The 23,309-nt window shown below is 45.0% G+C and overlaps 1 protein-coding gene across 1 annotated transcript in view; it reads left to right on the top strand.

The window, feature by feature from the left end:
* COLGALT2 (collagen beta(1-O)galactosyltransferase 2) overlaps nucleotides 1–23,309 on the top strand; it is a 48,102-nt gene that overhangs the window by 17,275 nt on the left and 7,518 nt on the right. The window contains exons 2-7 of the mRNA XM_062003567.1: nucleotides 12,805–12,915; nucleotides 14,443–14,560; nucleotides 15,476–15,610; nucleotides 17,410–17,614; nucleotides 22,356–22,475; nucleotides 22,901–22,977. Coding sequence (XP_061859551.1) covers nucleotides 12,902–12,915; nucleotides 14,443–14,560; nucleotides 15,476–15,610; nucleotides 17,410–17,614; nucleotides 22,356–22,475; nucleotides 22,901–22,977 — 669 coding nt within the window. The 5' untranslated portion in view covers nucleotides 12,805–12,901. The remainder of the gene's footprint in view (nucleotides 1–12,804; nucleotides 12,916–14,442; nucleotides 14,561–15,475; nucleotides 15,611–17,409; nucleotides 17,615–22,355; nucleotides 22,476–22,900; nucleotides 22,978–23,309) is intronic.

Genomic DNA, 23,309 nt, shown 5'->3' with positions numbered 1-23,309 from the left:
GCTGGAACAGGGGAGGTGTAAGTGGATACCAGTGTGTACATTGCCAGCAAACAGAGGAGCTGAGGGCTGGCCCTTGTCTGTTGGAGGGCAGGTTATACAGAGGGCCAAGAGCTCTTCAGCTGAGCAATGAGTGTCCTCCACTTTGTCTTGGTGTTTTCATGTTGGCCTGTGTGCCTCAGGAGTGCCAAGGAAAAAAATCCCAGCCCTCTGGAAATTGATGGGTTACTTCTCACCATTCCTGGTGTTGCTACTGGGAGACACTTTAGTGAGGCTGCTGCACTTGGGCTGTCCCAAATTTGGGATGGTGGCTGAGTCCATGCTTTCTTCTTGCTTTTAACTTTCTTTTTCCAAGCATTTGTGGGCAAAGACAGATTATTGCTTCTGGTGGAATGGACATGTACATATGTGGCACACCTATGCCTCAGCTTTTTCTGACTCTGTGCCAGTGTTGAGGGACTCTTCCCAGGAGGAGTGCAGTAGAGCTTACAGGAAAGGATGAGCTTTTCCATTAAGCTGTGCAGGTTTCATACAGAGCACTATAATATGATTATCGTCCCAAAGCCTACAGAGATGGAATTTTGTAAGCTGTTACTCTGTACCTGAAACCTCAAAGTCTTCCAGTCCTGCTGAACTAGAAAGATGTCTCCTAGCATTTGTCCCCCCTTTTGGTTTTTTTTTTTTTTCAGAAACTCCTATGCATATACAAAATATTTCAGTGTTGAGGTTTTCTTTGTGATGTCTCTGTGCACCTGAGTATTTAGGCATGTAGCAACTTGTTGGAGACTTAAGTCTGGAGGCCTTGATGGTGCTCTCCTATTGACAGTCTGCAGCAACAGCAAAGGAATTCTTGGTTGACTGGAGAGACACAGGGTCTGGATGCAAATCAGTCCTAAAAGTGGAGCTGACTTCAAATAGATGCATATGGTAAATACACAGAGATTTGTTGAAAGACTGCTAACAAAAAAAGTAGTTAGTGCTGTAGAGCAGACCTGATTTGTTGAAACCAGGCTAGAGGGTGACCAAGCGATAGGAGATATGTCCTTGCAGTTCAGAGGCACTGGGGACTCTCATCATCCTGTTTGCCTGATGACTGTTTCACTCATTCTTGCTGAGGTGTGTTCATTGCCCCTCAACTAGCTATGAGTTTGAAGCCTGCATGTCACTGGCAGAAAGTCTGCAGGATGCTGAGAGTGCTTAGCACAGCACAGCTCATCAGTTCAACAGTGCCAGTCCTGCTTTGTATGCTAGTGGGAGGATTGTATTGGATTTGTACCTGTGCTTTCAATAGGAGAAGGTCTGATTTGAAAATGAATGCAGCCCTGGGACTTCCTGGTGTGTCTTTATTACGTATGCTCCACCTGTGTAGCTGCTTAAAGGGGAAGCTGATGCTTTTGGAAGGGTAAATTAAAATTCTAAGACACTCAATAGTATTGTTTCCTTAAACATAAGAAGGCCAAGGAGCAGTAAGCTGAAGGTCACTGAAAGGGTGAAAGAAATCTGTGTATTTCAGTGACATTTCCATCAGGCTGTGTGAAGAGGTTGGACATTTTAGAGAGTCTGATGTACAAATAAGAAACACCATTGATTTTCAGTGACTACTTAACTTGGAGCTTATATACTTACTTAGCTTATCTCCTTAAGTATTTTTCTCTTTCCAAAGGCAAAATCTTTCTGAATAGCCAAGTGTCCATTGCCACTTTGCTTGTAGTAAGAACGGTTTATGGCTTGTTCTTAATTTCTCTTGCAGTTCTTCCCCACTTTGAAGCAGATCTCATCTCCAAATGCTAAATTTGTGTTTCCTGTCAGAGAATAGTTACTAGAGCTCATTGTGTTGCTCCTCTGTTTTGATCTGGTTTGAGATGCAAATCATTGTGTTCCTATTTTGTATTTCCGAGTGCCTCAAGATATCCTTTGGGAAGAATGTCTTTATTGTTTCATTAATAGCAAAGTTTTTCCATGAAAGTGTAAAACTCATGTCACACAAAATATGTCTGTTTTCAGATCACAGAGCAGATTCTTGACTGGTAAAAAAAAAGAATTTTTCTTTGTTCCAGGATTAGTTTGGTGTGTTTCTTAGTGCTGCCTCAACTCCTCCTAATTAGTGACATGCTTTAAAATATTCGTTTCCATTTCCTGTTTTCTTATATTGTTTCTGTCAGCCTGCACTGGATAAATGACCCCTCCCCCCAAAAAATCATATTTAATTGTACAGTATTTGTATTGCAATAAAGTGGCTTTATGTCTGTTCAAATGACTTTGATTCAGTTTTGTAGGATGTGATTTAAGATCCATTCATAATGGAAAGGAAGTCATATTTCATGTTTTAAATGAAGAGTTTCTAAAAATGTCTTGACTGGAAAGGTACATCCTTAAACACTTTGAAAGAATGGAGTATATCTGTCTCAACCACATAACATACTTATATTAAGCTAATCCTGTTCTCTCCAGGTTGGTGTGGTCCTGAAATAGGTATTTCATTATTCTTTGTCTGCTTCAGAGGGAAAGAAGTGTGTCAATCCATAGCAGTACTGCTGTATGGACAATGGCTTTATCTTTGAGTCAGCCAAAGAAAGATACTATTTGCAGTAATAACAGCAAGCTTTTGGCCTCAAGGTAAGCTTGGAAAGGAGGTGACGTTTAGGGAAAGGCAGAAAAGGTAAAGGAAGAGATGGAGAGCTATTAGGTTTTGTTTCCTGGCATGTTGTAAAACCTGCTTTTATGTTCTGAAACTCTTAATATTGTATGTATGAAAGTGACACGTGTGAGAGACCCCTCCAGATGAAAGCTCTCGTCGTGTGGTGTGGTGGCTGCGAGGCAGGCACTCTGTGTGTGTGCTTACTGGTACTTGTGTGACATGGTTATAACTTTGGGGGAAAAGAAAAAAACCTCAAACTAAATGTTAAAAAGTAATTTACTGAGTGGAATGACTTGGATCCACCTTTGCCTCCTATGCTGGGTGTCTAGTGGTGCGTGATCTGAGTTGTCATACTGGAGACAAGGCAGAGTGTGGCAACCTTGTACTCGGTACAGAGACTGAGAGCTTTTCAGATGTTTCTACTTTGGGGGACCCTGGGTAATGTGGTATGGACCCATATTCAATGTGCCCATTGAAAATCAGTAGTACTGAGCATCTAAATTTGAGTAGATTGTGCCCTTCAAAACCCATCAATTTTCTTTTTGTTACCAGAGACAAGACTATTTCTAAATACAAGTGTTCCTTCCCAGTGGCTTACACAGTTTCCATAATCTTGAACAGCTGCATTAGCTGGTGTCTCAACTAGCATTGGTGAGAACAAGCTACCCCTTCAGAAATAACAGAACTGTTGGAATTAATTCCTCTTTTGAGCAAATTGATTTCAGAGGCTAGTCACAGCCCTGATCCCATGCATATGAGGTCCTGTGCTTTCCTTATGGGAGCTGTTCCCTTCTAGCCAAGTCTGCTTGGAAATATTCATGAGGCCAGATGTAGATAGGTATTTTTGTTTCTTTTAAAGCTTTGTCTACAGTGGGGTGACCACTGGGAGAACTAAAGCAAGACAAAAAGAGGACTTGAGATTGCAGTGACAGGAACCTCGTTTTCACCACAAGAGAATTCCCCTTCACCTCTGCCAGAGAAGCCATTCAACACAGATTTTAGACTTTTGCCACAAAACAGTCCCAGGCAGCCCCAGCCAGATGGCTTTTCTGGGGAGATGTGTCCATCATGCTCACTGGGCTTAAGCACTTACCTATCATGACACCATACCATCAGGGGCAACCTGAAGATCTCAGGGAGTGAAAGACAAGAAAGATATTTCTTGAGGTAGTGTGAAAAGAGCAAAGATCCTTCTGTGTATGAAATGTGTACGTACACATTTATATACATCTGTGAGTCATTCACTTGGACGATCATTGAAGGTTTTAAAATTGCTGCTGCTGTTGCCAGCAAAATCCATTATCCACAAGCTGCTGAAGGGCACGGGGAAAGAGTTAGAGGAGAAGAGACATATTTGTTGCATTCTTGTACTGTGAGGTCCTGTTCTTGTACAGCTGCCCAGCCTGTGTTACTGACTCCACACTCCCACACAATCCCTGCCACTGATCTGGGCCCAGAACGCCTCTCCTCTGGGAGCTCTTGACATCTTATAGACCAAGTTAAAATAATTAAAAAACAAAAGAAGATACTTCTAGAAGTCTGTCCTTAATTAAGGAAAACACTAGGCCAAATGCCAAGTCCCTATGAAGCTAAAAAGTCTTACACATACATTAAGACTTTAGTAACTTATTTAAATGCTTAAACAGTTCTTTGAACTCAGGCCTGAATGTTCAGACCTGATTAATGAAGTGTGTGAGCATAACTGTGCTAAAATGAGTGGTGGCCAGGAAGGTTTAAATCTGTTCACAGCCTCCAAACTGTGTTGTTGTGAGCTATCTCCATGGCCTCTCATGGTGAGTTGTCCTACGAGCACATTGTGATCCGATTGAGATTGGAGGAGTCAAGTCTTATTAATAGATGCAAAGATAGGACTGGTAGTCCAGGGAGCAGAACAAATAGCTACAAAGCAACAGGGTGTTTCTAATGATTAAAAAAAAGTGTTTGAGTCTTCTTGGTGTTGGGTGAACCTGCCTGTATGGTGGGGGAGTGCTTGGAAAGATACTGTGAGCCCTGCTTGGTTTGCTGCATTTTGGGGAAGATTCTGAGCAGGAGAATGCAAAAGTTGTCAATAGTAACAACTCCCCTTGCTCCTCTGTGGTTAAGTGGGATGTTTTCACAGCTGAAATATAACACTAGAGTTTGGGAGATTGGAGTATACTGCTGATCAGCTCTCACGCATCGAGCCATGCTAGAGGTGGTAAAAGCCAACTGCTTTGAGGCAGGTAGTGTGCTGTGGTTCTCAGGGAAAAAGTGATAGGCCCATGGCTAGGAAAGCTTTGTCTCAGGCTGTTGTAATGGTGCAACTGCCTTCTGGTAGTTCTCTACTGCCTTGGCAGACTTGCTCGCTCTGGGCTTCAGAAGTATTTTGCCTCTGTCTTGTTTTGAATTTTTCTTCCCTCCCTTCCGTACCTTCTCTTGCAGTCTCTCCCAGCTGCACTGTTTCCTAGTCAAGGTAATTCATCACTTGCTTCACAGTGGGAACTGCCAGTTTGGTGGTTTTTATGTTTTGAATTGGTTTTCTAAGTCTGGCATCATTCAAACAAAAAGGCAGGGAGAAATGACTCGCCTGTTACTTTATTTACCACTTGTTTTGGGAAATATAAATCCAAATTTGTATTTGACTCATATTAGGACTTCATTGCTGGATTTTATTTGTTGTTATTTTTGGCAGGGCTGAATTCACACCCAGAATAAGCACAGTCATCAGGCAGAGGTAGTCTGTATGACACTGAGCTCAGCTCTCCACTCAGACCAGGGAGCTCTTTGAGCTGCCCAAAGTGCTTGAAAGCTGAAGGGTTTTGCCACAGGATCCAAACAAGTCAGAGGCTTCTAGTGAGCTTTATGAAGCTAGAAGTATGTTGCTGTTTTTGCTTTCTCTTTAGTTCAACTTAAGTTGTTAAAATTCACATACTGTGTGTCATTCATTACGTGTCATTAGAGCTGTGGTAAAAATCATTGGGCTGTTGTAGCAGCTTGCTAGGAGTGGCTAGTACTGGGTGAAGTAGCATGGCTTTTCCAGTGCTTGGGGGTTTGATGTCCCTGGTGTTTCCCAGAGCATGGGGAAACTGATGGGCCCAGCTTTGGCTATAGCCCTTATAGGAAGAGTGGGAGATGCAGCTCTGCTGACATTTGGTGACAGCACTTTTATGTCCCCAAGGCATAAGAGAGAGCCCAGACTAGCCACATTCCTGATGAGAGTTTGTGCTTGTAGGAGATAACTTCTTTAGGAATAACTGTAGAATTCAGCATCTCTTAATAAGCTGGAAGGAGGCACGTTAAGTGGGCTTGCCAAACTTTTTGTTCAAGTAGGAGAGCTGGACCTGAACTGCTGTATTCCCTATGAGTCAGTATCATCTTGAATAAAGCAGGAAAGATAGGACTCAGCAGCTGAACTCCTTCCTGACCAGTCTCACTGCTTCAAACATGTGAAGGCATGGAGGAGTTCATATCCAACCTGAGTATTTGGGCAGCTCCGCTAGCACAGTTGTGGAATACTGCATATAGAAATGTGCTTCCTCCATCACAGTTTAAGATGTAACATCTCTCTGAATGCTTTATGCAGCATGGATAGGCAGCAGGAACCCTGGAAAGTCATGGATGTCCTCTTTGTGTAGTCATTCTCAGTGCAAGCCCAACCATCAGCAGCATCCTGACTGTTGTCATGTGTGGTATGTACTTGGCAGGGTGATAGGAAGGGTCCATTTGAACCCAGGTGTCTCAGTTTGGGTCCTATAGCAGTAAAGGGAGAACCTAGCAACCTCCTCAATTCCTACAGTCTTCAAAACACTGATAGAAAGGGAAAGGATCCTCCTTAGAGCTTTCATTTTCAAAAGCTAGCGGCCTCCAGTTTGGACTGTGCTTTGCAGTTTGCACTTCTTGGATGTGAAGTACTTGCCCCTGTCCGAAGCCCTTCCTCCCTGCCTGTTTGCCAAAGGAAAGAGTTGGTAAATGTTAAATTCAATAGGAAAATTACTGCAACGCCCTGGCCACAGAGTTTCGTTCAACTTGTGCTGCAGTGTGACCTGTGCTCTGACAAGCCAGAGGCACACAGTGTTGGTTTTGTCCTGTAGTACTTTTCCTATATACATGGTGAAGGTGAAAATTTTCACCTCTGACCCAGTGGCTGAGGTAAATAAACTGTAAATAACTTGGGAGAGCAGGCTGGGATGTGAAGAAGTGAAAAAGGGTGATTTTTATCCTTTTAAGTTTTTTTCATGTTTGGATAGGAAAAGAGGAGGATAACTATCAAAGCCTAAATTAACTCCCTCTTGCAAATGTAGTTTGAGGAGACATTATCAGGCTAAAAATAGAAGCAGTTGGTAAAAGGAACAGTTTTCCTCCTATGCTGCTACTTACATGTGACTTCATTAAAACAGTAGGTGCTTAATGTTGTGCTTACCTTTCCACTATTCATGGTACCTGGGTTTTTTTGGGGGAGGGGATACTTTGGTGAGCATGGACAATGAGGGCTTGTGTCCATCATAGGACTGCTGGTTAAAGCCAAAGTAAATATCACAGCGGTTATAGTTCCGCCGACATAAGCCCCTACGTGAAGGTTCTCTCTCAAGCCTTTCAAAAATATAACTTCTGTTTATTGGAAATGAGTTTAAATCAGAGTAGGAAAGGCTGCCATGTTACTGGAGTAGGAATGTCCACATGGAGGTCTGTTCCTTTTTAGTTTATTAAACTTTCTTTTCTGAAAGGAGCAGCAGGAATTAAAGTTCTTTCCCTGGTGACTCCACCAGTCTTTCCTGGGCGTGTTACACAGGCTGGAAGTTGTGAATCTTGCAGGACACCTTTTTGCTTTAATCAATGATAGCCTTTGTCACTCAGCTCTTGACCATAAAGTTGCCTCACTTTTGGTGCATAATGTCATTGATGCAACCTGTCCCTTTTGAGAGCAACCCTCTGTTGAAGTCTTCTCCCTCAGTTACTAATTGCAGGCAATGTGTTGTGTTTGAGTTGAGAATTGCCTGCGGGGAATCTCTTGAGCTTCTTCAGGTCCTGCACCTTTGCAGTGACGCAGGCTGGGGAGCAGCTCTGCTGAGAAGGCCCCAAGTGGTGGATGGCAACCTGAATGTGAGCCAGTGGTGGGCCCTGGTAGCAAAGGTCAACTGCATCCTGGGCAGCATGAACAGACACAAGCCAGGAGATCAATGGGAGGGGTCGTTCTCCTTTTGCAAGGCACTGTTTGATCACATCTGGACTATTACGACCGGCTTTGAGCCTCCTTGGTGAAGAAAAATGTTAGCAAATGTGAGCAAGTCCAGCAGAGAGTCCACAAAAGTGATGAGATCATGAAGACAATGAGATGTTGGAGAATGATGGGTAGGAATTGCACTCCTGGCCAGACAGCTCTCCTCTCCACCTCCTGTGGCCTTGCACTTAGCACACCTTGTAGCTCCTGCTTCGTCTTGACTGCACAAATGTTCCAAACAGATCCACTAAAAAAAGCATGATTTGAACCTGACAACAGGCCAAGAATAACACTGATAAACTGAAATAATAGTACTGTACTCAGCAGCCTACTTTCAAAAATGTATTGAAAAAAATAGGGGCACTGCCTTAGTCTAAGGGCCATTTGCATTTCCACATGCAAAGACTGTTCTTGGCGAGCTATGTGGAGCTGGGTTACGTTGATCCTTTCTCCTCACCTTGCCAAGTGCATACCATGGACCAGCAAGGATCAGAGGATGTGACCTTGCAGGACAGGCAAGTGAGGAGAACTGATAGCATATGATGTGCTCTCACCATCAAATTTGCTTGCAGGACATGCAAAGAAGACGTGTTTTCCTCTGCTGTCCCCCTCCATTAGCACGTTAGAAGGAGCTTGGGCAGACTGAAATAGCTTTTCTACAGGTATTAGAAGTACTGCTTTACATCACCTACTGTAGGCTTCTTTCAAGAGGAGCCAGCACAGGACACAGCCAGCACAGTCTTTCATGTGTTGCCACCTTACCCTCAGCTTATCACAGGAACAGTCTTATCTCATGGCTCATTGTCCCATGGTACCAGATGCAGCACAAGCCCTGGCTGCTCTTTTCTGTGTGTCTCAACCCTTTGTGACTGTCATCAAGGGAAGGGACAGTCAGCTTTCCAGAACTGGGCAGATGTGCACCAAGGGCAACAGACCACTGGTGTGGTGGTGGTAAGATCTGTGGTAGCATCTTGAACATGGATTGAAGAATGAACAGAGTCCAGCTGGTCTGACCATCTGAGTTAGAGCACTGAAGTTTTAACTGTATACTCAGTTTTGTGAAGTCCTACAAACTGTTACAGAATAATTTCTTATAATGAGGAATATCCTGATAATACCTCTTGGGCTTGAGAAGCTCTTGCTGACATTTTTATTTGCCTGTTTTTCTTGTGCAGGGGTTGTCATTAAAAGAAAAACCCAGAAAAAGTCTGTGCCTGTTTTTCTGTGCAGTGGTATTGCAGACACCATAGATGCTGGTTTTTGCTAGTGGGATAGGTGGACTGCTTTGATATTTCAATAGAACTAAGTACTGATTTTGTTTGATATTAAATTTGAGTTGTTTTGAATGAAATGTTGATAATTTCTTTTGGAAACAACTTAGTTTGGTTGTGGTGTTTTTTTGGTTGGTGGGGTTTTTTTTGATTGGGTTGTTTTTGGAGACTCAAAGCTGGAAAAAAAAAGATTTGCCAAATTGCAAGTCATAGGGCATGTTTCATTCAGGGTGTGACAAACTTTATTGCCTTTGAGAACTTTTGGGCTTAGAAATGCTGCTGGGTGGATTGGAGACAGCAGTCCTTCCTTTCTGCCAGAGCTTTGTCTCATCAGTGTCCTCACAAAGGTCCATTGGGATGTGACTTTGCCTTCTGCATAATGCCATTACAGCCTGGGCAGCTGTTTTTTCTTCTAGCAGTTTCCTTGTGGGTAGATACAGATATTCCTCCAGGCTCTTATTCATGTGTCTCATCTCTGTTTGCAGGACGTTAGCTGTTGGGGTCTTCCAGGGTGAGTTTTGTCAAGGGCATGCTGCTCTACCAGGAGCAGGATGGAGAACCCCATATGTGAGGAGTCTTACTGATCATTGGGAAGCCCTTTAGCCCATGGTGGAGGGTAAGATCAAGTAGTTGCAGTCTTTGGTGTGCTGTGCCATTCTCTTGGGATGGTGGTGTGTCCATGCAGGAAAACTTCTGTGGTCTTGCAGGAACTGGAAACAAAGACATGACAGAAGGAGCACTCTTCAGTCTCCTTATCTTGCTTGGGGAAGGAAATGGGGGCTGACTTTGGAGTAGGGGCTGGCTTTGAAGGGCAGAGCTGCAATAATTCTGTCAACCACTGATTTTCAACTTTGTTTCTTCTGCTAGTCCAAGTTTTGGGCTTAATGAAGCTAAATGAGCAGTTGAGGAAACAGCCTTCTATCATGTTAACAATTTTCTCTGAGGTTGAACGTCCCTGTGTTTTTACTTGTTTTTTTGGTCAAGGTAATTATGTTTTATTTGTGAACTGTGGGTTCCATTGCATGTCCCTGCAAACAGCTCCACTGTGCACAAAGGTGAACGGAGACAAATCTCCTGGCTCATGACATGAGGGAGCAGCCAGCATAACACTAAGACTCCTTTGATGTTCAGCACATAGCTGAAGCTTCCCCTTTTCCTCCCCAGACCATTGCAGACCCCTCTATATGTCATCACTGGTCTTATATGAGGTTAGAAGGACTGGGATGACGCTTCCTGAGGGAAGTGGGTGGACGAACCTGACTGTTGGAGTTGTGTACTTGCTTTAAGGGTCTGCAGGATCCTTAAGACTAGCCTGGACCTGGCAAAGAGTATGGTGTAAGATGGACTCCAATGTTTTTTTAGGTTGGTCACCATTGTCTTCTGTTGGTTTGCATAATACTTAATTGCTGCAGTGTGGTCCCACTGCATAGCAGGAGCTTCTTGGTGCCACTCTTAAGTCCAGTCATGACCATTAACATAAAGGCATTTTCAGAGTTCTCTGGTATTTTAGCAATTTTGGAGCTATTTTTCATGGACTTTGCAGCTGGAGCGTGGGAGGAAAGCAGAACAAGGCTAGTGAAATGTGCAGTGGCTGTGGGGGGCCCAAGCAAGTATGCTGAAATAGACACTTGAGTGGATGAGCTGAGTGAGTTTTATGAGTCTATAAAATACACGTTGTGAGTCTGCCTTAGTCTCTTCTACCAAGTCAGCACTATGACTGTTTTAGTCCAGTTAAACATCACTGACCCAGGGTCTTGGTCAAAAGCAAACGCTGAAGGTGTGCCTTGCTCTGTCATAGGAGAGCAGTTAGCAGCAAAGAAAACAGCCTTTATTCACTTGCTGAACTTTCATTGTTTTGTTTAATAGACAGGAATAAATATTCAACAAAAAAGCTTCCTGTCCTCAGTGACTGTGATCTTCTGATTTTAAACTTCAAATCTGAAATCTCCATTCTGATTTAATTTCAAGCAGGCCAAACCTCATGGGAATCATATCTTATAGTTTCATGAGCTAGAAAGGATTCATGCCCCGATTCTCATCTAGAGCATCAAGTCATGACTTGGGCTGGAGGTATTTTCCTGAAGCAGCTTGGAGTAGCTCTAGGGTTTGGGATGTGCCCCCTTTCTCTCTTCTGCATACCCTTCCCTACAGGTATCTATGGCTTTAAGTGGCATGGAGAATGCCACATGGAGGATCTGTAACTGGAGGACAAATTAGGCAATTTGTACCCATTGATGGGGGCTTAGCATGGCCTGCCAGTGCCCTCCCCTGAGGGATGTGTTTCACACCATCTTTGCTATCTCTCCATGGGACCTTTTGGGAGTGTTTATACTCCCAGAGGAATATAAAAGCTTTGTAAATTCTTGGTTGGAGTTTGCCTAGCTGTGACTGCCCACGCTGTGTCCTACCACAGGCCTGTGCTTTCCTGCCTTCTGGCCAGGAAAATTGAGCAACCCTTTCACTTCAGGGATCTACTGTGACCACGTGAGCAGCCAGGTGTTGAATGTGCAAAGTCCTGGTCCCAGGGAAAGGAATGCTGGAAGGGAGCAGCTGCAATGTGATGTGACGTGGTTCTCTCGCCCTGTGACCCGAAGGCTCGAGGATCCCAGGCAGAGACAAGCTTCTGGCTCCTTTGAGAGCATTTCCACGTGGTTACTGTTAGAGCCTGGATCTGTGCATCCTGTCCCAGTTTGTCCAGCTATGCTACTGGACCCTGAGGAAAAAACATTCTTCAGATGCTGCTTTCAGGGAGGATGACAGAGACCATAGAGGAAGCAGGCAGATTTGTCCCATCTTCTTGTTTGAGACTGAGTGCTACAGCGGTGTTTTAACAGAACAAAGCTCCCCTATGTGTTTTCACAAACTTGCCACTGCTGTGTCAGGAAATAGTAAGAAAGCAAGCTGCATCTCTCAGTCTCAGCCTCACTGCTTGCTGGCTGTAGCAGGGTGAGGAGAAGTCGAGGTCTGATGCTTGCTGATGTGTCGAGCATGCCTACCTTCCCCTGCCACCTCTGTGCTCCTCTTGGCCATACACAAGGCAGTTGCAGGTTGCAAATTGGAGACAAGTAGCTTTCTAGGCCTTGGCATTAATTATCCAGGCTGTAGAGTGGCAAGATAGGTGTTCCTTCCCTGCCCCAGCAGCTTGTCAGCTGGAACATCTCCCAGTGCCTTAACAGAGCCCCTGGCCCTGGCATGAGTGATCCCTGGGCTGTAGGGAGAGGCAGTGGTGTAGATGTCCTCTCAGCTGGGCTGTGCAGCTGAATGGCGAGCTTGCAGGATGATGCAGCACACAGAGCAAAACCCTGGTACTTCTAGAGACAGGACTTTTACCTTGGGCTGTTCATTTTGAAACAGCCCATTTTTTCTTTCCCAGTGGATGAACGAAATGGAGAGTTCAGTCCTGTATCATCTTGATGACCAAGTTGCTGTGATTCCTGTGAGGCAGGAGCAGATGAGCGAGAGGGGAGCAGTGGACAAGCATGCCTGTGTTGGGAGTGCTCTGTCTCTGTGGGGGAGGGAGGCTCTGCTGTGTGCATTAACAAGCACTTGCACATCTGCAGAGCTGCCCAGAGTTCTGCCAGGAGCTGGATGCACCTGCAAGAAATAGACTCTGCCTCTGTTTGTTTCATTTAACAGCTGGGAAAAAGCAACGGACCTAAATCTTGTGCTGCTAACCAGGATCTTTGTGCTCTCATTTTCAGGGCAGCCACTGACCACAATGTTGATAACACCACAGCAATCCTTAGGGAGTGGCTGAAGAATGTGCAGAACCTCTACCACGATGTGGAGTGGAGGCCGATGGAAGACCCCCAGTGAGTACTGCAGTGAGGGCCTGACTGAAGCTCTTGGGTGTACATGGCAAATTTTCTAGGTGTTCTGTCTTTAAAGCAGGACATAGACTAAATGTCCAAGCAGTAACGTGGGGATTTTTTTTTATTTTTGGTGGGTTCTGTCCTGTTAAAATTGTCTTATGGAACCCATCAAAAGGTCTCTGACTTCAGTGAAGCAACTCGTGCAAAACTTTGGAGAAGAAAGCATTTTCCGTTTAGTTATTTAGCATCTGCAGCTGCTCTTTTTGCATGGTAAACAAATCATATCAAAGCCTACAGGGAATAGAAACTGTCATTCTTGATTTGCAGGGAAGCAGAAAAAACATAGCACATGCCTGAAGTGTCTATGACAGTTCTGTCTGAGGCCTCAAATGCTCAGTGAGTTCTGAGCCAAAGAGAACGAGAGATTTAATTCTAGAACTAGATTTAATTCAGTATGTGATACCTTTGCATGATTTGTAGGATCATTGCTTTGTAATGTAATGTCAGATGTGTTGAGTTTTTGTTGCTTTATTTTCAGATCACCTGTTCCTTATTTTGTTGACTTCTGTTTCTCCTGTCAGTTTCCCCTTTCTTTAGGCTGACTTTTACTTTCAAGGCCCTCAGTGTAATGTTGAGGCATTCGTGGTACAAACCCACAGGGAATGCTTGTTTTATTGACTTTATTAATCCTTTCACTGGAACTGAATTTGCTTAATCCTGTCAAACTTGACTTTTTAAAGTTCTGTAAGAAGTCTTTGAAAGTCTTAGTCACTGACTTACACTGGCACTGTTCCAAAGTCCTGAACTCTTACTCCACACTGGGATGTGTCCCTAAGTTTCCTTCCGTCTTTGTTACAAAGCATTTGCTTTTGGACCTGATCCTGGAAGCAGAGGCTTGTGCATGATTTTGCTCACGTGACTGAGCTCATGAGGTTGGATGTTGGGTGTTCGTAGATTTAAGAGCTGCTATTGCGATGTGTTAACAGCTACTAATAATGCCCAGACCCCGAGGGATCCAAATTGCCTTCATCTTGACATCCTTGGCTGTGTTGATTCTTCTGGACTTAAGGAAGCTTAATACCTAAAACAGGTGACTTCTTTACCAGAGGGTCAGATTTCTTCTTGACCTGATCTAGGTGAACCTGCTTCTACAGTGGGGTTGGACTTGATGATCTCTAAAGGTCCCTTCCAACCCCTACCATTCTGTGATTCTATGGGGTGACCTCTGGTGTCAGGTGAGGGCCTGTTGTTGCAGAAGCAGCTCCTAGACTTGCTGGTGTTATTTTGCTTTTGGCCACTTGGTTGCTGCATGTTCTCCAGTGCCCTTTGTACACATGCCAGCATGAAACTTGGAATCCTTCTTCCTCCAAACCTCTCCTGGGTTGTCTGAGGTGACTCTCATGATGTTTTTCTTTTGGAAAGAAGGCAGCAAGGGAACACTCAGTTGGGTTGTGGAGAGTTGTTTTTGACTATTGTAATAGGGCCCAGACATGGGTTACAGTCACTTGGTTTTTTTTCCTTTCTTAGGTCTTACCCAGAAGAAATTGGGCCAAAACATTGGCCAAGCTCCCGATTCACTCACGTGATGAAACTCCGTCAGGCTGCCCTGCGCGCTGCACGAGAGAAGTGGTCGGACTACATCCTGGTAAATACAAGGTTTGATTTATTAACTCTCCTCAGGCGAATGCTTTCCCATTAGTCACTCTGATACTTGAGGCTGCCAAAAGATTTCTTCTCCCATCTAAAGACAAAGCTCTCTGAAGTGAGATACTGTGTGGCATTTCTTGACTTTGCAGCCAGGGAGGTGAGTCCCCTGGGTAAGCTCAAAGCTTTCTCAACAGGGGTCAGGATTGAATACAGTGCTGGTGGTGGGTAGGTATCTACATGGATCCCCCAGATTGAAGCCTCACCTGTTATTGCTGAAATGTAAAGGAAACAGTTCTACAGAACAGTTGTGGAAAGGTGAATGCCTTTGGTCATTACAGCAGCAGTTACTGGTGGTGTTCCCACAGCCTCTGAACAAGATGGGAGTGTGAGGCCAGTTGTGACATAGTGACACTAATCTGAGAGGAATTTGCTTTTCTTCCTACAGTTCTCCATTGTGTATAGGTTATTTTTCTCTAATACAAACACGACACTTTGCCTTGCAGGGAGTGTATGTGCTGAAGTGTACATGTAAAGAGTACTGGTTTAAAGGACAGAAGTGCTGAAGCCTGCAAACTGGAGTTTAAGGTCAAGAGTTCACCTTGGTCGTCTTAAAAGAATAAACCTTGATTTTCAGCAGTGTTATTTTCCCTCACAGCTCCCTTGCCACTGTGCTGGAGTAATGTTCAGTGGTGTCAGAGGGAAGCTCTGCATCTTATGCCATCCCATCCCAGAGATGGTCCCCCAGGGTTCACCCACAACAGCCACGTGCCCTGCAGTATCAAAACCACCAGCTCTGTGGTTTCTGCCAGTACTTCATGCCTTTGGCTGCCTGGTTTGCATAAAACTGTCAGGGGAAGCATATAATTTCATCTAATCACAAATTTCTTCTTCTCTTCCTCCCTTCCTTCTCTAGTTTGTGGATGCAGATAACTTATTGACCAACCCAGAAACCCTGAACTTGATGATAGCAGAAAACAAGACACTGGTGGCACCAATGCTTGAGTCTCGCTCTCTCTACTCCAACTTCTGGTGTGGCATTACTCCCCAGGCAAGTGACTTCATGAAAGGGCTGAGTGACTGTGCAAGTTACCCAAGTTACCTTTTCAAAGGCCTCCTGCCTTGTGGCTGTGAAGCAGTGGGCATTGTTTTTGTTCTGCGGGCGTTTCCTTCTGCTTTTGTAGCGTCCTCTTCCTGAAAAGACACTGCCATAGCTCTGAGGTGTACAGAGGTAGTGTTGGCATATAGTGAGGATAGTGGTGTTGTGCAGTCATCTAAGCTTCCTCCTCTCCCAGTGATGGCGTCCCAAATCTTGTGTGGGTAGGGAATCTGGGAATAAGGGTGAAGGGGACATTGCAGTCTCTAAATGTCTTCCAGGGTTTTTGTCTTATGAGTTGTAGTATGGGCAAAGCAATACACATCCTGCATGGAAGTTTCCATCGTTCATTCCCTCTCCTTTTCTTGGCTAATGCTGGTAAAAACCTAGCAGCAAATGCATCTTGCAGAATTTGTTGAAAAAAGCTGCTCAAATGAATAGGAAAGTTCCCTCTGTTGCTGTTTCTTGTTTCTCCTCGCAGTCCCACAGCTTTATGCTCTCAGCCTTGCTCTCTCTGGGGACTTGGGGAGGCAGCAACAGCCAGAGCACGCCCTGAAACACGGCCTCTGGCACTGAGCAACAGCAAACCAAACCAGACCCAGCTCAGACAGCCTGACATTTGGTTCTTGGGAAGCTCAGCTTAGGAGAGCACAGCAGCAGTGCTGATGAGTTAAGAGTCTTTCTTGACTATTTATGAGCAGTGGAAAGCCCCAAAATCCCATAGTGATTTACTGAAGGAGGAAAGATTTAGTTTCCAGATCTTTCACCTGCGGGGATTCTTGGATATCTGTTGAAGGTTGAATCTCTTAACCCTTCCTTCAGTGGAAATGGCTGCTCACTCCTCTTCATCAAACTCAGACCACTTGTGGCTGAGATACTCAGTCCTCACAGTATAGTCAGAAAGGCAGAGGGGAGGATGTACAGATAGACAAATGTACCACACCATGCTTCTACACCAAACCAGGATGAAGTGGCTCTGCAGAGGTTTGCTCAGCTGTTGCCAGGATGCTCATGGAAAATAGAACGTAAAAGTAACTTCAACTTATTTTAGTGACTCATCATTTCTGTAAAGACCAGAATCTGCTCTGGATTCAAACATCATTTGTGCCCAGATGTCTAATTGGGATGTTAGGATTTTCTTTCTGGAGGAATTTGCTCTATTCACTTCCAAACCTGATAGCTTTAGCCATATTGTACCTGCAAAATCAGCTGTGAGTCAAAACATGGATGTTGCACCCACAGTGCTGGAAGGCTTACAGAGCTCATGAGTACAGAGAAATAAGCTGACTGAAGTGCTTACCCCAGACACATTCTGTGGGGAGAGCTCAGGAATTTAAGCCTGCTTGCCCCAGGATGAAGGAAGCAGAGATTCTTACACAGCTGATGGAGTTGTATTCTGTGAGACAGTATTTAGTGTCCTTTATGCCCATTGAACATGGAGGATGTCAGAGGTGTTCTGCAAGAGAACCAGGAGAAAATAACCTGAGGTTTGAAGCTCTCTTGCAAGGGGATTTTGCACTGGAAAGGCTTGGATTTCCAATAGCTGCTAAAAAAGGAGAGATAAGGTCAAGCTTTAACTTTTGGGATGGAGATTGTTTCTAAATATGTGACTGAGCCCTTTCCAAATGGAAGACACTTAAAAGTCAGATTTGATCCATCTCTGCCAGGGAGGGCTGAGGGTGAGAGCTTTTGCTAAGGGGCATCTATGAAACAGAAATCTCTTGTAACAAGCAGCCCCCTCGTTGTGATTGCAGGGCTATTACAAAAGGACCTTGGACTATCCTCTGATTCGGGAATGGAAGAGGACAGGCTGTTTTGCTGTCCCGATGATTCATTCCACCTTCCTTATTGACTTGAGGAAAGAAGCCTCTTCCAAGCTGATGTTCTACCCCCCACACCAGGACTACACCTGGAGCTTTGATGATATCATGGTCTTTGCCTTCTCCAGTCGCCAAGCAGGTATGTCTGGGCCTTTGCTGGGAAGGATTCGCTAGTGGAGACATGCAGACCTCTACTCTGAGTTAAGACCTTGTTCTCTTTCCTCTGTTGGATCTGGACAGGGATAGGCAGCAGCAAGTGACTGGCAATGCAGTTTTGAATCACAGCTAGCTTCAAAGGACACGGGAGCTGTTCTTGGGACAGGGATAGCGTTTGAGAGACAAAATGTGTGGTATCCACCCTTGATTTGTGTCACAGTGAGGCAGTAGTGAGCACAGGTGAATACTGTGAGAGTGGAAGCTATTCTGAAGTCTGTGGGTAAGGTATCTGAAGTCACCACTTCCAGGAGGTCCATGAGGAAGAGGGTGAGAACAAGAGACTCTTTATTTTGAATGTAGCAACCCTTGTAGCAAACAAAACTCAGGTTGTTTACCAACAGTGTCCGTGAGGCTTTGCTCTGCGGCGGCTCGGCAGGAAGCGTCTGAGAGGGAGGGAGGGTGTTTTTTGAAAGCAGAATCAGAACAACTTTCAGGGGAATGATGTGGAGCCTGGGCTGTGCTGAGAGGAAATCTCTTGCAGGCAAGAGCAGGTTAGAGCTGGTGTGTTAGCAGTAAAATCCCTGCATGCTTGACACTGTATCATTGATATTTTGGGAGAAGTGAGTCAAGTACTGAGCTGCCTTGAGATCCTTGGGGCACGGATGAAGAGAAAATGTGTACTACTCCAGCTGATACTGAAATCAGCTTCTACCAGCCAGTGGGATTTCAGTTAGACCTGAAATACAAGGATCCTTTCAGGTCAAGTCACAACCTCAGCATCTGGAATGGTTGTTGCTGTTTGCAGACAGCTCTGGGTATCTCAGAAAAATCAGATAGTGCTGCTGCTACTGCTCTTTGCACTGCTGGTGAGGATGTTTGGTCCCATTTATTTTTGGGAAATGGATCTGCTGGGTATTCTGCCCCCAGCAAAGTCTTGTCTGGCAGAACTGTATCTGGCAGTGTCAGAGCTGAAAGGAGCTGCTGGGAAGGAGGTGGTTGTAGTGGACTTCTGTATTGTTCTTTGCTCTGCTGAGGTGGAAAGGGGGAAGGTTGGGGCTTTATAAGAAAAAAGGGACTGATGAAACCTCAGTAGCACCAATGAAATGCACTTCTGTTCAGAGCTTCACAACTGGTTTGCAGGTTCACTGAGGTGGATCAGAAGGGAGAAGTTGTTTATGGGTCTTCTGAGTCACAAGCAATCAGTATTACCTGTCTTCTGTTTATAAAGGAAGAAAAGTTAAGATGAGAGGAAAGGGCTGTTCTTGGGGAATAGACAAGCAGAGATAAAGTGAAGAAGTATAGCTGCTTGTCGTTGGCTGTTCCTTCTGCAGAAATGCCAGCCTGTCTTTCCCACCATTTCCAGAGCAGCACAGCAACCACCAGCTGTTTGCAGCTTTCCTTTTAGGGATGTTTCTGGTTTGAGTTCTTGACAGCACTGAAAAAGATGGCATTGTCTTGGCAGACTAAACAGGACTTTTTAAAACTCAACTACAAGATGATGAAGGCCATCAAATGAGAGGAGAGGCAGTAAGAGCTTAAATTAAAGCCCTTGGGAGGCAGAGGTAAGATGTGAACTTAGAGTGCCTTTGGGGCCCTGACATTCAGAGTCAGGACATTGGTATATTGGCTCCAGAGGATAATTGAGGTTAAAGTCTGGAAAGTAAAGCGGGCTCCTTCAAATCTACCTGCCCCACTTGTTTCCCCTGACAGCTCTCCCAGAAATAGAGCATCCAACAAGTGTGGTGACTGCATTGCATTAGCTCCAGCTGTTTAAGAAATATTTTGAGGATTCAAATCTATCCTTTTTTTCCTTCCATCCTAGAACACTTTAGCTTTTTTCCAGGACTGACCCATGACATGAAAGGTTTTGCTTCAGTAGTCTGGCGCACTGATCCATTTAGATTGTTGGTGTGTGTCCTGGGCTAAGTGTTGCCACCCAGGATAAAAGGATGACATCCAAGTTCAGAAATGTGAAAAATGTGTGGACTTTGAGGTAAACTGCTCTCTGGAGTAATTGCACCTGCTCTCCTGAAGTTACAAATGATGTTGGCTTTTGTCCAGGCCAAGTAACATCTCTTGGATCAAACCATCAATTTTCAGCAGTGAATCTACTGCTCAAAGCAACTGTTTCGTGATGCTCCAAAGAGACCATGAGGACATGGCCTGTGGTGGGAGTGCTGACTCAGAACAAAACTCCTTGTGGGTGTTCATTGGAGAAGGTGGACTCTGTACAGCCCTTTGCACTTGTGAGATAGCCAGCCACATCTCCTGAGCTTCCTTTCAGCCTGGGGCTCCGAGGGCTTAGAGCCAGCCAGTAGGAAAATCTAGTCACACAGACATAGGGGAAATTTAGATTGCCTAAATATGGCCCTGGGTTTAGGGCATGGCTGTGAATCTTGGTCACTGCCTCACAAAGGCTAATAATACAAATATCTATAGCTTTTCTATCCCTTAGAGCAGTGGTTTATCTTGCTGAGGAACAGCAAAAGGAACAGAGCTGAGGGCAAATTCCCCTCCCCATTTTAAGGTCCCTTTCTGGTTCTAAAGTAGCTTTTATCTCAGAAGGAAGAGGAACACTCACATGAGACTCTGCAGATTAACTGTGCTGAAGATAAGAACTGAGATCAGTGAGCCAGATAAGATTAGTTGATCAGATCAGTGCCAAATCCATTAATGTCAGCAGGTAGTACTTTTTATGCTGCCAATTAGCTAAATTGTAGCTGACAGCTGAATGTGTTCTGGCAAGCAATGTAGCCAGCAATTTGCTTGCAGAACTTGAAAATGGTGGAAACACCAGGGTCATTAATGCAGACAATTCTGCTCTGCCACGAATACCAAGGATCAGGGGGACTAACATGACAGTATCAGCACATCAAGTAGTTTCTGCTTTTCATTTATTTCCTAGAGGCAAGGGGGTGGTCATGCTTGTTTCCTTTAAAGAAAGAAAAGGAAAAGCAGGTTTGCTTTTTTATTGTTATTAATTTTAAAATCTGTTAGGCCAGTTGCATGGGTTCTGGCAGCTTTGAGATTGTGGTTAATACAGGACCTCAGCAGAGCTCAAGGAAAAACAATGGAAATACTTTGCCTTGGCTTCTCTGGATGTTGTTTTTGAGTGCAGTGCCTGATGTGATGTCAGGCTCAGTGCTGTTGCAGTTAGAGGTGATAACAAGTAAACCCTCTGGTCAGTCCAGAGGGAACAGTGTGCTGGGACATTCCCTGTGAACAAGCTCAGTAGTGAGTGGTTCTCTCCCTTGCAAAGGCACTTGCTTTGAAGAGAAACTTTGCATCTTCTCTTTGTTTTGCACCTTCAGATTCAGCACCAGAACAAGCAGTTGCAAAAGCTGAGTAGAAGGGTGTCACATTTTCACCTCTGTTTGAAGGCATCTTTGTTTTCCTTGCTGGTGTCTCTCTCTAAGATTTTCCTCTATCTTCAGGGCACAGTTAAAAACTAGTCCTGGAGAGGAAAGGACCATGTTTGTTGGTAGTCTTTGCACTTCCAAGATAATTATTCGATGTATTCTTCAAAATCTTTTGTCCAGGCAGATGAAAATGTCTTCCTTTTCTAGCTAAAGCAAACAGCAGCAGAAAGATGCTTGACTGCAAGCCCCAGAGTGAATTCCTTGCTAGGCTAGCAACAGACCCTGCAGTTATGTTGAAGCCTTGGGCCTTGCCACATGATCCTGGGTGATCTGCATTTGGCCAGTTGTGTGGGGATCAGACTTGGCTCCTCCACCCTGGAAGAGTCATTCTCTATTTACCATTAGCTGCCAGAGAATCCTTGCAAGGCTCAGACAGAAGCTTCCTTCACCCCTAGCCTGCTCTGGTAGACCTGGAGGCCCCTTTGCCCTGTGAGCATGGGAGCAGAGGAGCAGGTGTCTGCTAGGACTGCTTCCCTTCCATTGGAACCACCTCACCCCTCCCAGGTGTGTGACAAAAGCAACCTCCCTGTGCTGCAAGGAGCAGTCCTGCCCATTTAAGGGGGAAAATGCTTTTGCCCTTCACTCTGAGCTTGGAAACCTATGTGTTTCCCCCACCTTTGATCCTCATTTTCTCAGCTGTGATTTGGAAGCTGTTGCTGAGCCCTGGATCTGTGCAGGGAGAGAGGCTTCATGTCCTGGGACCGCCGCTGCTGCTTCTCCAGCACAGCTGCAGGTGGGAACCCGTTTGCCTCCTGTGTCAGCCATTGCATTGCTTGAGGCTGGCTCACTCAGAGCATGAAAACTTGTTCCTGCTTTTGGCTCTGGGTCTGTGAAGGGCTTGTCAGACGTGAGCAGTGCCAGTGGGGTTTGGGGGATGAGGTTTCTGTGGTGCTCCCTGGTTATTTGCAGTAGTGCTGCTGTATCAGGTACTGCTTTTGCTAAAGGTGGCTTCTGTCCTCTGCTGTAGGATTGTCTTCATGGCGTAAAGGCAAAGGCCAAAAAAGACCCTCTCTATGGGCCATGAGGGTGTTCCCAGTCTCTCCTGGGAGAAAACTGCAACAAAAACCCCTGCTGTTAGGGAGCAAGTAGAAATTGGTTTCCCAGGAGAGGCTACTTGGTGCCAGCCAAATAAAACAGAAAATGGCACCGTCATGTTTTTGACTTGTTTGTTTATGAAGCAGAACTTGTGACTGAAGTCCTGGCATAAGTTTGATCGTGGCTACATAGCAACAGAGCAGCAAAACTCACTGGTAAGAAGATTTGGTAAGAGGACCTGACTAATTTCTGGTTTTCTGTGATCCCTAGGAGTCCAGATGTTCATCTGCAACCGTGAACACTACGGTTTCCTTCCCATGCCCCTGAAATCCCACCAGACGCTGCAAGAGGAATCCGAGAACTTTGTGCACACGCTAATTGAAGCTATGAGTAAGTTGCTGTGCCCTGCCATAAGAACCCTCCAAGTTACTGTTTGTACAGCTCTTCTCCCAGAAGAGAGACTCTCTTCTTGAGAGTCTGCATGCAGATCTGACTGCTCTCATCCTGCTTTGACATGCAGTTGTAAATTTCCCACTTCTCTACCTAGGGATATGATTGCCCTGCTCACAAAACCTCTTCACTTAACCCCTTACGAAATGCAGAAATGCATCTGTAATGTGGAAAGGATGCTGCAGAACCTCGCTTTTGTCATGAGGTCTCTCTGGCACATGGCTGCTGGCTTCTGCTTTGCAACTTGGATGCTTTCTGCTACACCCACTCCTGCACTGACTTCATGTCCCAGTGATGAAAACACACGCAGATCCATTGTATAAATGCAGCTTGGACATGAGCTTGGCGTCTCTTCTCTCTTGCAGTCGATCGTCCTCCCATTGAACCCTCTCAGTATGTCTCTGTTCCTCCAAAACACCCTGACAAGATGGGATTTGATGAAGTAAGGAACCTATTTTGTTGCCATTGTCTTGTCTTCCTATTTGTCACTTAGAGGACCTGAGTTCTCCCTGTAGCTTAGCTTCCAGTTGCTTCCCTTGGAGTGATTATCTTTCCACATAGTTAACTCTTTCCTAATCACTCATCTTTTGAACTTAAACTTTTTGTAAGGAGAAAATAAACATCCTTATTTGGGGTGAGCTGCTGAGCTCAGGGAAGCAGAAGGGCTTGGGGAGCATTCCTTCCCTCTGGCATTTGCTGTGGTGAAACGAGGTCAGTCAGGTCTGTGGGCAGTTAGTATCTGCCACAAGACCCCTGGTCAGAAGTGCAGGTTTG

The sequence above is a fragment of the Colius striatus genome, chromosome 10, assembly GCF_028858725.1.
Source record: "Colius striatus isolate bColStr4 chromosome 10, bColStr4.1.hap1, whole genome shotgun sequence".
NCBI lineage: Eukaryota > Metazoa > Chordata > Aves > Coliiformes > Coliidae > Colius > Colius striatus.
Note: the sequence above shows the minus strand (reverse complement) of the source record. Positions and strands in the feature narration are given on the sequence as shown.